The sequence below is a fragment of the Acanthaster planci genome, linkage group LG02 (genome assembly GCF_054643075.1).
Source record: "Acanthaster planci isolate LZ-2023a linkage group LG02, COTS_SCS, whole genome shotgun sequence".
In the NCBI taxonomy this organism is placed as follows: Eukaryota; Metazoa; Echinodermata; class Asteroidea; order Valvatida; family Acanthasteridae; genus Acanthaster; species Acanthaster planci.
Genome location: NC_141778.1, coordinates 8,990,360 through 9,003,628, shown reverse-complemented (window position 1 = coordinate 9,003,628; position 13,269 = coordinate 8,990,360). Strand labels below are relative to the sequence as shown.

Here is a 13,269-nt window from a genome sequence, read left to right as displayed (position 1 = left end):
CTGAGGGTTTACAACGGCTGCGCCGCCAAACAGCGACTGATCAATAAAACTTGAAGTTTAGGCAAACTTTAAAACACAGGAAATAAAATTCAATTCAACTAAAAAGTGTAAAACTCGCAATTTTCATTTGATTTATTCGAACTACAAAACATTCTATACAGTTTGCAGAAAAACGATGATTCGAAAACGATCACCGGTAAATTTAAATTAATACGGTCGATTTCCATAAAAGCAGCTACAACATTTGAAAAGCAGATCACACGGTCGCCAATGGTTATTTTTGGCTCTTCTAGACTTTCATCTCGTCCAAAAGGCATTTTAACCCTTATCTTCTCGTACCACTCATTGCCCGTAGTCATATGAACTGGTAAGCAAGCCACATCCAGGGATCGGTTTTACACAAAACTAGTTCACTAATTTTTTTTTTAAAGAGCCGGGTTATTTTGGCCACTCTTAAGCTGGGTTGAGGTGGACTCCGCCGTCCCCCTTTGAACTCGGCTGTACCATGCTCAATTTTCAAAAACTTGATAGATGTATAGAGGTACTCCTTATACAATTACACTTTTGAAGTTTGAGGTCAATTAAATTTATCCTTTAAGTAAGTACATAGAAGTTTGCACAGCTTATTATAGCCTTGTAATCTTCGTCTTCACAACTTTTGTTTATTTTAAACGGTCAAATATTCGGTATATATCATTGTTCTGGGAGAAAAACAACCATGCGAGCCGACAATTTCACTGCTATAGGTCTGTTTTTTTGACGTCACATTCGTGCTTTTCTTACAAGTAGCTGCTAAAACTAAGGGCGGCAGTCGGTACAAAATTAAAACAATATACGCTGCTTTAAGAACACCAGATAATAATACATGTACTACAAAATACCAATGGGACAAATTTTGAACAATTTGAGGTTAAATCAACTTTGCAAATGCAAACCTTGGCCGCCCATACAAGTTGGCAAAATAAGAGTGGTCTACACTAATCCTATAAGACACCCAAATCTTTTACAACCAAGTTTCATAAAACTCACAACTCCAAACCTTGATACGTTACTAGTGAATTAACCGGAATACCACCAGCAGTACGTGGGCAGGAGTGGACAAAAGATGACGATATCCAATATAATTTAACGTGTTCAATATCAGAATGACGGAGCCATGGGCTTAAATTCTTGGGTGGTGGGGGTATATACCCCCCCTCTTTTGCCCAGGCGGATTAAGAATATCACAAACTTCCGAAAGACCAAAATTTGTTCAACAGTAGTCAAAAATATTTTTAAAAGCCAAATATGCCGTTCTCATGTAAAATTCTGCAAAAAAGTAATACGTGTTATAGATTGTACATCTGTATCATAAATATCACCCCAGGATTGATTGTGATCGGTTTCCAGTCGTTGGAGCTCGGATCTCAGGAACGGTAGCCTAGCACCCACATGGCCGAAAAAAGAAGAACCCGCGCCTATTCCCAAGTTTAAGACGAGGCTGCTCTCCAAGGCTAGGAGTCGTTGGAAGTCTTGGCCATCGTACTGGTAGCGCTGACCGAAGGTGACGGAGCAGATGACGTTGGACACTGCGCCGGCCAGATGGGGCTTCGGGTTGAAAGGTTTGCCGTTGAAGGCTGCCATTGCTTGAATCAACTCCTCTGCCTCTGTTCCGATCTGTTCTTCGAAGATCGATTTACCGACACCCAAACCGCGCAGGGTGCTCAAGCTGAAGTGGCACATCTTTATCCAGAACTCTCCCGATGAGCCCGAGACTCCTGAACATTTAGAATGACAGAATAATATTAACCAAATAGACAAGTTTTCCTGAGATACAGCCTCCAACCTGGACTTTACAAGGCCATGCATAGGAGTAGATTGTGTACAAACTTGTGCACAGCTCTGATCATAACTTACTCACTGTAGTCTGTTACATGGGGGGTATAGTGCCAGACTATTTTGAGTTCCGTTCCTTTTTTAAAAATATGGCTTAAAAGGCATGGATATAATTAACCACAAAGTCCAAATCATAAATTTATGTCATAAATGACATAAATTTGTATTGCTTTAATTTTTATTCTCAAGTTCCCCAAACAAAAAAGTTAACTTCATTTGGGGCCGATTGTAAAAGGAGGAATAAGATTACATGTAATTGAATGACAAATTAATGTATCCAGAACAAGAAAGAATTTAAATTGAGAAGAAAAATAACGAAGGTAATAAATACAGAATTAAAATAATATACAAATATTTACAAATATAAGTAAATAATATAAATAATGCTAACGTATAAAAAGGTAAAGAAATAATTAAATGAATAAATAACTAAATCTAAAAAGGTTATAGGCCTACTGTGTTTTATACAAGTGAGTCCTAAGTTGTTCCAATGTTTAAGGGTAATTTCAAACACTCCAACTGTCAAGCATTTGGGAAGTTCATTCAAGAAGCGTGTGGGAACATTTACTGGTTAAAAGTGAAGCTTTTGCGTTCAAACCTTGTGATGGTTGAACTTGACCGTCTTAACGTATTCGTCACCCATTCAGAGGTATATTATGCCTCACTACTGATGATAGAGCTTTAGCAACAAACGTACAACAGAACACGACTTCCTTCCAGATTCGAATGAAGATAAATTCAATGTAAGCAGCTCACGGGTGTTATCCATTTCCCTTCTTCCTTGCTTGAGAATCATCCTGTTGCCTCGATGCTGATTTTGTTAGATTTTGTCATTAAGGTTTTGGTTCTAAAGATACCAGAAAGGCTGCCAATACTCAAGAATACCGGTATGTAACACTAGGAACTTGTACAATAAAACAAGTCATTTTGGTACAGCTCCCGAGCAGCACTAGAAACAAACCCAATAATGTATTTGATTTGATGGTGACATAATTGATAATTTTTCATTAACTTCAAGCTGTGTGTTATCCAAGATATACCGCGGATCCACTGTTTTCTTACACCATGGGGTAAGCCTTACATGTACTTGTAGTTTTCTTATAGTATCGAAGAGTTGTATTTTGTTGGAATAGATGAACATTCTTGTTAAGTATACTTAATCAGATTTACATTATATTTGCTTGTACACAACAGAGCCGTCAGCAAATAAAATGGTGGTTGGCGTTGTATGGTGAGGAAGATCGATAAAAAAGGAATCAAACAGGATAAGCCCAAGACACTTCCTTAATTAAGGCAGTGGGGCACACATGTGAGCACAGAAAAGGATGAAGAATAGGAAACTTTCAATCTAATTTTCTTCTACCTCCCCATATGAAGCAAACTATGGGACAGAGAGTAGGCTACCCCCCCGCCTTTGTGTTGGTCATTGTTACACTGGTATCTCAGGACTTCTTTTCAGACATCAAGGGGGTGTGTTAAGTGACAATAGGCTGGAGTGTGTATGGGGATTGGACTTTTTGGGGGGAAGTGGGGGGGGGGTTGTGACCCCTCTGTCCTATTTCATGCCTGGTATATACCTCCCCGAGATAAAAGGATTTACGTCACATCGACCAGGAAACATAAGAGGAAACCCTTATCCACCTTTTTTGCAGCTATGTTTTTCACCAATGATAACACCTCTGGATATCCTTTTTCAAAGCTTCTAATGAGGGGCATTTGCTGTTCATTTTCATTTTATCAATGTGAAATCTGGCAACCAAAAGAATAAGATTAAGGCATTTATGTCTAGTGCCAACAACACCGAACAATAAAAGTTAATTGTCTGTTACAAGGTGTATCTTTGTTTTGTCCTTAATCCAGTCTGCTATTGAGCTCCAGAAAGAATTAACATCTTTTTTTTTTTTTTTTTTTTTTTTTTTTTTTTTACAAAAGGTGCAAACATTGGAATCCAAAGGTCATCCACAGAGAAATAACATTGTTATCGCTCCACGAAGTGACCCATCTGGATAGTTCGCGCTTTGCGCTCATAAAATATGGCGATGAAATTTTCTCGAAGTGGCACATATGGTTTTGGCGCCTAATTTTGACCCAGTACTAAAAATTCTGCCCAACAAAATATCTCATATATTAATTTAACTGTCGAACTTTATGAAAATACGAAATCTGTGTCAATAAAAGTTAGTACAGTGGGGGAAAAGAAAGGTCCAAAACAGGCCCAACTTCAAACGCGTTTTTCTCGAAGTGTCAAAACCTGATATAGGTCAGATGGTGGTACGACCGAGGAGATGTGCCTTGTACATGCTGTCGTTTGTTTAGATATATTTTCCCGATTTCCATATCAAAAGAGATTCTTTTTTTAGATATACAATGGCGTCTTGTTATCAATTAACTAGTAGTCAGTTCCTCCATCTTGTTGAAAAAAGTAAGGACGAGTACCAGACACCAAACATGAACCAGTCGCGTGCAGAAGGCCGATAAGCCTAGAGTTTATAAGAATTATTAATATAGGTGTAGTCGCAGAACTTGTTTGGTTTCTTAATCGCGACATTAATTTTTTGAAGGTAACCCTGTCTACCACTTTTGCTGTTTCGCACAACATTTCCTAAGTTGAGAGGGGAAAATGGAATTGGAACCACTTGTGGATGACTGGGCGTGGATACTGCTCGGAGTGCGCACGTTTTTATCGTTCGTGGTGGTTCTTTTTGTTCTTAGGTGGTTCTTCCGCCAACCGGAGAACCTTCCACCGGGCCCGTGGATGCTCCCGCTCGTCGGGTGTCTCCCGGCGCTTGCCTGGGGTCTAAAGCGAGGCCTTCAACCCCACCACGTGTTCGCAAAGTACGCCGAGCGCTACGGCACGGTGTTCCGTGTGGGTTTGTTCAATAAGACGGTTGTCGTTCTGAATGATTTCTCGTCTACCAAGGCGGCTTTCCAGCACCCGCAGCTGAATGAGAGACCATTTGGAATGGGAAAAGGTAGGCATCGGTACTAAGTCTCCTTTGTCTTCTCTATAAGCTGCTGTGACATTATAGGTATGCGTAGTTCACATATCTTCAAAGCATTTCGGCGTATTATCATTGAATTTTCCGACTGAAGCTATTAAGAATTCATGCATTTAACATTTGCCATCAAATGGTGGTTCTGAGAGCAAGTCCGAGCAATACTTAAAGTAAGCTAATGATCTTCGAATGCAACTGATAACAGAGTTTTCTAGTTCTTGCGTACCTGAGGTTAGAAGCCATTCCCCATCTGCCTTCTATCATCAAGGTGAAATGATATCTCTCAGTGTTTTCTTTACCTCGTCACTCAGTTCTGGTGAGATGTCTAGAGAATGTGGAAAAAGGCAAACATTACTCAATTTTTTTAATCTGGCAAACAAAGTAGTTTTTCTAACTACCGCCCTATTGCCCTGAACTTCATTTCTTGTAAGATTGTGGAGTCCGTTAATGCAGATAATATCAGAATTCACCTGAATGCATGAGAACATGTCATCAGCTAGCTGTAACACAGAATTTTGTAATTTACATGCAAACCTTGACAAATCTATACTGTTCCAAAAATATTCAATGTACCGTCGTTTTAGACATTGACAAGGTCATTGGTGCTTTTCGTCGGGATATTCTGTTGCGAACGTTAGCTCTAGAGTGCAATGTAGCTGGTCGATGTGGCGTAAATCCTTTTATCTCGGGGAGGTATATACCAGTCACGAAAGGGGACCGAGGGGTACCCCCCAAGTCTAATGCCCATACACACTCCAGCCTAGTGTCACTTAACACACCCCCCTTGATGTCTGAAAAGAATTCCTACAACGCCAGCCACCATTTTATTTGCTGACGGCTCTGTTGTGTACAGGCAAATATAATGTAAATGTGAGGGATGTCATGTATATCGTACATATAATCGTAAGTATGCTGGTGTGTAGCAACAGCGCCATCATGCGGTGGCAAGGGCATTCCTCATGTTTGCCGTCGCCTCCGCTGTTGGCCTGTCTACTGCTGAAATTTAAGTAGCAATAACACCAGCAGAGATCCGAGCCCGGGTGTTCTGGTGTGCCTGTTAATGCGCAGCCCCCACCAGATAGCGCCCCTCCCACATAAAACTGATTAAATATACTTAACAAGAATGTTCATCTATTCCAACAAAATACAACTCTTTGATACTATAAGAAAACTACAAGTACATGTAAGGCTTATCCCATGGTGTAAGAAAACAGTGGATCCGCGGTATATCTTGGATAACGCACAGCTTGAAGTTAATGAAAAATTATCAATTATGTCACCATCAAATCAAATACATTATTGGGTTTGTTTCTAGTGCTGCTCGGGAGCTGTACCAAAATGACTTGTTTTATTGTACAAGTTCCTAGTGTTACATACCGGTATTCTTGAGTATTGGCAGCCTTTTTGGTATCTTTAGAACCAAAACCTTAATGACAAAATCTAACAAAATCAGCATCGAGGCAACAGGATGATTCTCAAGCAAGGAAGAAGGGAAATGGATAACACTCGTGGGCTGCTTACATTGAATTTATCTTCATTCGAATCTGGAAGGAAGTCTTGTTTTGTTTTACATTTGTTGCTAAAGCTCTATCATCAGTAGTGAGGCATAATATCCCCCTGAATGGGTGACGGATACGTTAAGACGGTCAAGTTCAACCATCACAAGGTTTGAACGCAAAAGCTTCACTTTTAACCAGTGAATGTTCCCACACGCTTCTTGGATGAACTTCCCAAATGCTTGACAATAATTGGAGTGTTTGAAATGACCCTTAAACATTGGAACAACTTAGGACTCACTTGTATAAAACACAGTAGGCCTATAACCTTTTTAGATTTAGTTATTTATTCATTTAATTGTAATGTCTTCACCTTTTTATACGTTAGCATTATTTATATTATCTACTTATATTTGTAAATATTTGTATATTATTTTAATTCTGTATTTATTACCTTCGTTATTTTTCTTCTCAATTTAAATTCTTTCTTCTGGATATATTAATTTGTCATTCAATTACATGTAATCTTATTCCTCTTTTTACAATCGGCCCCAAATGAAGTTAACTTTTTTGTTTGGGGAACTTGAGAATAAAAATTAAAGCAATAAAAATTTATGTCATTTATGACATAAATTTATGATTTGGACTTTGTGGTTAATTATATCCATGCCTTTTAAGCCATATTTTTAAAAAAGGAACGAAACTCAAAATAGTCTGGCACTATACCCCCCATGTAACAGACTAAAGTGAGTAAGTTATGTCGCTTAATTGACGTTATTGCACAGTGTGTACATGTTCATGTCAATTCTGTATACCCAGCTTTGGAAAGGGAGGCCAACAAGTCACAGTTATTGAGTTAACGTTTCTCATTTCTTGGCATAATTTTGTTAAATGAACTATTGCGTTGTTATTTGTAATTTCAGTGTACATGTCCTTGTATTTAATTATTATGTCTTAATTTTCTTGCACTGCATTATTGTCTCTGTGGAGAACCGGGCCGGTGGAAAGGGGGCGGAGGAAAAAAAAGGGGGGGGGAAGGCACGCAGGTTCACGAGTAGACGTACGTACAACAAGTGTTCAGCTCTCTTCCCTCTATTGGGTTTATTGTATGCAATAGTCAGGCCCGAGTCTCGTCTGGGGCTACCTGCAAGGAGTTGGGCAGGCGGACCTGTAAAATTTGTTACACAGTATTCATTCAAAAATAAACATGGCTACACAATAGATATTAATCTGCAATAACTGATTCGTGCCATAACATACATGTACATTTAACTGAATAGGCATGAAGGCAGCGCCGGGTACACGGCCGGGTCAGGGACGCAAGCTATGGAATTCCATATCTGCTGTCGCCCGTCGTCCGTCGCATTTTGCTTTTTGTTGTGTCCCAATTCTGCCATTTACCAGTTCCAAACATGCCATTTTTCGTCGTGCGTCGTCCGTCACGCGTCGTTTGTCGTGCTTCGCCCGTCGTGCGTCGCCCATCAAATGGGTTGCATAGGACCTGCAAAAGCCGGGGTTTAACAACTGACAATGTTATGATTCCATTCACTTCTAAAGATCTTTTCCGAATAAGGCAAGTACAAATCCCACCTGCAAAGCATATACTAGTCACATAATTAATTCCAATAATGCTAGACTACTCCTGCCCCTTGACAAGAAAATATCGCCTCTCTGAGAATTCAACCAAGCGTTTTTTGGGGAAAAACATTTTCAGCAAAAATGTTCCGGCCAACTTATCTACAGTGTTATTCTAATTTGCATACTGTAAAAATGTGCCGACTTGTTTTTCTCAAATTCCAGGAAGAAATCTGCCAACCGATACAGATATTCAATCTTGTCCTCTCAATTTCACCTTGAAATCCAGAAATACTAGACGTGCTGTGGATAACAAACTGTTGATTAAATGTATTGTCAGGGGGCAATTAACACTTGGTTTAAGTTTCAGAAAATATGACGTATTGGTTTTTGTGGGTGTGTATGCCATGGTGGATAGACCAATGAGAACAGGTTGTCCAGCACATCAGCATTATTTATGGGGCTAACAAGTAACGTTACTGTTTAAAAGACTTCTGTGAGCCAACCTGCAACTAAAGTCAAATCTAATTTGGAGTATACAGCAGATTTCATCATAGGTATACCCGCCCTCAAAATAATGTTGAATCAGTTCGTCTCTTATGAAAACTATTAAGGAATCAAACATTGTAAATAATCTATTATTTACATTCCGTTCTGTGGGATATCGTGCAGGGACAGACAGAAATATTACATTGGCTATAGACCTAAAGTCAGGCTGTTAACGAGTAAAGTTAGGTCTAGAGTAACTAAGTCATCGAGAAAAACAATCTACCCTAACAAAAGTCTATTTTGTTAATTTATTTATGTAACAAAATGGTATTATTTCATATACACGTTACTTAACTTATTTCTTCTTTCAATTGGAGTTTGGCGCAACTGCAAAAACGAATACATGTACATCCTCTAGTTCTATTGCTAAAATGATCGAACAAGGACATGTAAATGTGAAACGATCAAGGGTCAAAGTTAAAAATACCACTGTGCAATCGTGACAAAAAACCCACGGGCGACGCACGACAGACGACGCCAGATATGGAATTCCATACGCAAGCAGTCAGGTCAACCCCGCCGCGCTGGCTGACCGACGATCGCACGCACACGTACACGCACCGCACACACACAAACCCTCTCGGGGATCCAACACGGCCGCCATGCCTACTAAACTTGAAGCCAGCAGTCCAAGATTCCAGAGTAACTACACTTAATCCCAAATAGGGGCCTATGTATAGGTGTTACAGTTAAATTACCAATGACACAAAAAATCCAAATCTAATCCGACAATCCAATAAATGTCGTAAGTTTTGCACATCAACCCAGGTGACGTTTTACACAACCACAACGCACTTACACGTCTAGTCTCTATTGTCAAAAATCAACGTTAAATTAAAGCTCCGACACTACTTTTCTTCGAACTTCACCTAAATTCCATATTTTCAACCCAACAAAAGCCATCCACATCCTTATTAAACCTGTCTATGATAAACTGCAGTAAATGTAGTAGGCCATCCGACCCTAAAAGTTTCCACAAAATAATGAAATGTACGCTACAAAATGGGTGTAAAAGGAACGACATGATTACCTGCAAAGAGTCGGGAAGGCGGTGCCAAAACCCGCGTTTTGGGGCGACATTTATGTGCTCGTGTAGTACAGTCTAACCCTTCAGAAAAACTAAAAGTTGATACTAGGCCGCCAAACCTCGGAAATTTACAACAGAAAGAACATCGATAAAAAAATAAACAAATGTTATTACATTTCAAGGTCCTTGGCCCACATTTTCAATTATTAGAGCTTATAATGAAGTACACGTACTAAATTAAATATCATTGCGCAATGTTTTTCGGACAACCAGTTATGAACAGAAACTAAGGACGACAAGGAAAGACACGAAACAAATTAAAACGGTATCATCGGATCCCCTCGGGCATCTCGAAGAATGCCTGTTTAATAACAAAAAAATATACTGCTTAAAAATGTGTTTCCTCGTGCTTGGAATGAGTTTACGAGTTCATTATGATGATCAGAGCTGTGCACAAGTTTGTACACAATCTGCTCCATGCATGGCTTTGTAAGGTCCAAGTAGGAGGCCGTAAGTCAGGGAAACTTGTCTATTGGGTTAATATTATTCTGTCATTTTAAATGCTCAGGAGTAACGGGCTCATCGGGAGAGCTCTGGATGAAGATGCGCCACTTCAGCTTGAGCACCCTGCGCGGTTTGGGCGTCGGTAAATCGATCTTCGAAGAACAGATCGGAACAGAGGCAGAGGAGTTGATTAAAGCAATGGCAGCCTTCAACGGCAAACCTTTCAACCCAAAGCCCCATCTGGCCGGCGCAGTGTCCAACGTCATCTGCTCCGTCACCTTCGGTCAGCGCTACCAGTACGATGACCAAGACTTCCAACGACTCCTAGCCTTGGAGAGCAGCCTCGTCTTAAACTTGGGAATAGGCGGGTTCTTCTTTTTTTTCGGCGATGTGGGTGCTAGGCTACCCTTCCTGAGATCTGAGCTCCAACGACTGGAAACCGATCACAATCAGATCCTAGCATTCATAAAAAGTGTCATCGATTTGCACCGCTCCAAGTTTGACTCTTACAATTTGAATGACTTCGTCGACGCTTACCTAATGGAAATAAAACGATGTGCTCCAAAAGGTGCCTCCTCCACTGAACACGGTGTGAGTGTTGACGAATCTAGCAATACACGATTAAATAACAAAAACTTACTTTACGTGGTGGACGATCTGTTTTCTGCGGGCTCAGAGACCACGGTCACTACACTGGAGTGGTGTCTCCTGCACATGGCCATCTACCCGGAGGTTCAGCAGCGTGTCCAGGCCGAGATTGACGCCGTGGTTGGTCGTAATCGGCGGCCAAGGCTTGCCGACAAGCCTGGTCTGAATCTCACCCGAGCCGTGATCTGGGAGGTCCAACGCATGGCCAGTATTGTGCCCTTGGGTCTGCCGCACGTTGCCGCTGCTGACACGCAGCTGAATGGCTTCCTAATACCAAAAGGTACATTTATTGTGTCCAACTTGTGGAGGATTTTTCGCGACCCCACCCTATGGCCAGAACCGGAGAGCTTCAAGCCGGAACGATTTTTGAATGCCGAAGGCGAGGCCGTCAAACCAGAAGAGTTTATTCCTTTTGGCGTCGGTGAGTAATGAAAATAAATTCCTCACTACTGCATTGAGACAAAAGAAGGCTACTATACACTGATAAGGTTGTTGTTAGTACCATTGGCCAAGATTGTCAGGTTGTCAATGAAGCAGCTGTTTCAAAATTGATTGCATGATTTCATGAATGCATGTATGACAAAAATGGCAATCTTCTGTGATATATACGTTCCGAGATATCTTGCTTGCTTGACTAAAATCCACAGGTCGCCGTATCTGTCTGGGTCAGCACCTGGCCGAGATGGAGCTTTTCGTCTTCTTCAGCTATTTCATGCACAAGTTCACCTTTATGAAATCCGCTGATGCACCGCCACTGACTTTAGAAGGAAAGTCCAGCGTCACCTTCTCGCCTTTGCCGTTCGAAATATGTGCTGTCGAGCGCAATTGACATATGACCGTGCAAGTACTGGCTTCTTCCCTGCCGGATTCAACAGGTTGCATCGGCATGATGTCTGGGATATCCTGTCCATTAAGTATTAATTAACATACAAAAGGGTCGTTAATTGCGGCATGTCCAAAGTTTAGGAAAAACTGTGCTCTGCGCAGTGGCGTAAATTTGTGACGGAGATTGTTGGGTGGAATGGGGACGGGGATTTTCTTTTTTCGGGGGAGGGGTGACTTGCCCGGCTATGGTACTTTAAATGCCAGGGAAGGGGGGAATGTGGCACTATAAGGAGTGATATTTATGATACAGATGTACAATCTATAACACGTATTACTTTCTTGCAGAATTTTACATGAGAACGGCATATTTGGCTTTTAAAAATATTTGTGACTACTGTTGAACACATTTTGGTCTTTTGGAAGTTTGTAATATTCTTAACAATCCGCCTGGGCAAAAGGGGGGGGGGGGTATATACACCCACCACCCCAGATTTAAGCCCATGGCTCCGTGAATCTGATATTGAACACGTTAAATTATATTGGATATCGTCATCTTTTGTCCACTCCTGCCCACGTACTGCTGGTGGTATTCCGGCTAATTCACCAGTAACGTATCAAGGTTTGGAGTTGTGAGTTTTATGAAACTTGGTTGTAAAAGATTTGGGTGTCTTATAGGATTATTGCAGACCACTCTTATTTTGCCAACTTGTATGGGCGGCCAGTTGATTTAACCTCAAATTGTTCAAAATTTGTCCCATTGGTATTTTGTAGTACATGTATTATTATCTGGTGTGCTTATAGTGAAATTTTTAACACTTTGTGAATTATAGTTTTAATTTTGTACCGACTGCCGGCCTTAGTTTTAGCAGCTACTTGTAAGAAAAGCACGAATGTGACGACAAAAGAACAGACCCATAGCAGTGAAATTGTCGGCTCACATGGTTGTTTTTCTCCCAGAACAATGATATATACCGAATATTTGACCGTTTAAAATAAACAAAAGTTGTGAAGACGAAGATTACAAGGCTATAATAAGCTGTGCATACTTCTATGTACTTACATAAAGGATAAATTTAATCGACCTCAAACTTCAAAAATGTAATTGTATAAGGAGTACCTTAATATATCTATCAAGTTTTTGAAAATTGAGCATGGTACAGCCGAGTTCAAGGGGGACGGCGGAGTCCACCTCAACCCAGCTTAAGAGGGGCCAAAATAACCCGGCTCTTTTAGGGTTATTCACCTATTCAATTGATCACACTGCTGTTATCTGTTTACTCGAGATATATCAGTTTCCTACACTTTACAATTGAAAAAAAAATTAGTGAACTACTTTTGTGTAAAACCTATCCCTGGATGTGGCTTGCTTACCAGTTCATATGACTACAGGCAATGAGTGGTACGAGAAAGTAAGGGTTAAAATGCACTTTGGACAAGATGAAAGTCTAGAAGAGCCAAAAATAACCATCGGTGACAGTGCGATCTGTTTTTCAAATGTTGTAGCTGCTTTTATGGAAATCGACCGTATTAATTTAAATTTACCGGTGATCGTTTTCGAATCATCATTTTTCTGCAAACTGTATAGAATGTTTTGTAGTTGGAATATATCAAATGAAAATTGCGAGTTTTACGCTTTTTAGTTGAATTGAATTTTATTGCCTGTGTTTTAAAGTTTGCCTAAATTTCAAGTTTTATTGAGTTTAAGTTGCTGTTTGGCGGCGCAGCCGTTGTAAACCCTCAGATAGTTGATAATTTATGTCAATTCGGAGATCTT

At 40.3% G+C, this 13,269-nt stretch overlaps 1 protein-coding gene and 1 long non-coding RNA gene across 3 annotated transcripts; one reads left to right on the top strand and one right to left on the bottom strand.

The window, feature by feature from the left end:
- Window positions 1-108: 108 nt before the first annotated feature.
- On the bottom strand, window positions 109-9,870 carry LOC110987992 (uncharacterized). The gene is made up of 3 exons (XR_002599359.2): window positions 9,522-9,870; window positions 5,098-5,196; window positions 109-1,757 (listed from the first exon to the last, which is right to left on the bottom strand). It is a non-coding gene; the product is annotated as an uncharacterized LOC110987992 (long non-coding RNA).
- Window positions 4,302-13,117, top strand: LOC110987995 (cytochrome P450 2J4-like). 2 transcript variants are annotated; one of them, XM_087132176.1, is made up of 4 exons: window positions 4,302-4,436; window positions 4,588-4,847; window positions 10,087-11,091; window positions 11,318-13,117. In XM_087132176.1, the coding sequence occupies exons 2-4, from the start codon at window positions 4,631-4,633 to the stop codon at window positions 11,497-11,499; spliced, it is 1,404 nt and encodes a 467-aa protein (XP_086988302.1). In that variant the 5' UTR covers window positions 4,302-4,436; window positions 4,588-4,630; the 3' UTR covers window positions 11,500-13,117. The 2 variants fall into 2 exon arrangements, with proteins under 2 accessions (XP_086988302.1, XP_022106910.2); XM_022251218.2 differs by having other exon boundaries at window positions 4,317-4,847.
- Window positions 13,118-13,269: the final 152 nt, after the last annotated feature.

Excerpts from the sequence above, each read along its gene's own strand:
- LOC110987995 (XM_022251218.2), top strand. The coding sequence starts at position 4,496 with ATGGAATTGGAACCACTTGTGGATGACTGGGCGTGGATACTGCTCGGA. Across the intron at positions 4,848-10,086 it reads ACCATTTGGAATGGGAAAAG|GAGTAACGGGCTCATCGGGA; the intron begins GTAGGCATCGGT and ends TTAAATGCTCAG. Across the intron at positions 11,092-11,317 it reads GTTTATTCCTTTTGGCGTCG|GTCGCCGTATCTGTCTGGGT; the intron begins GTGAGTAATGAA and ends TAAAATCCACAG.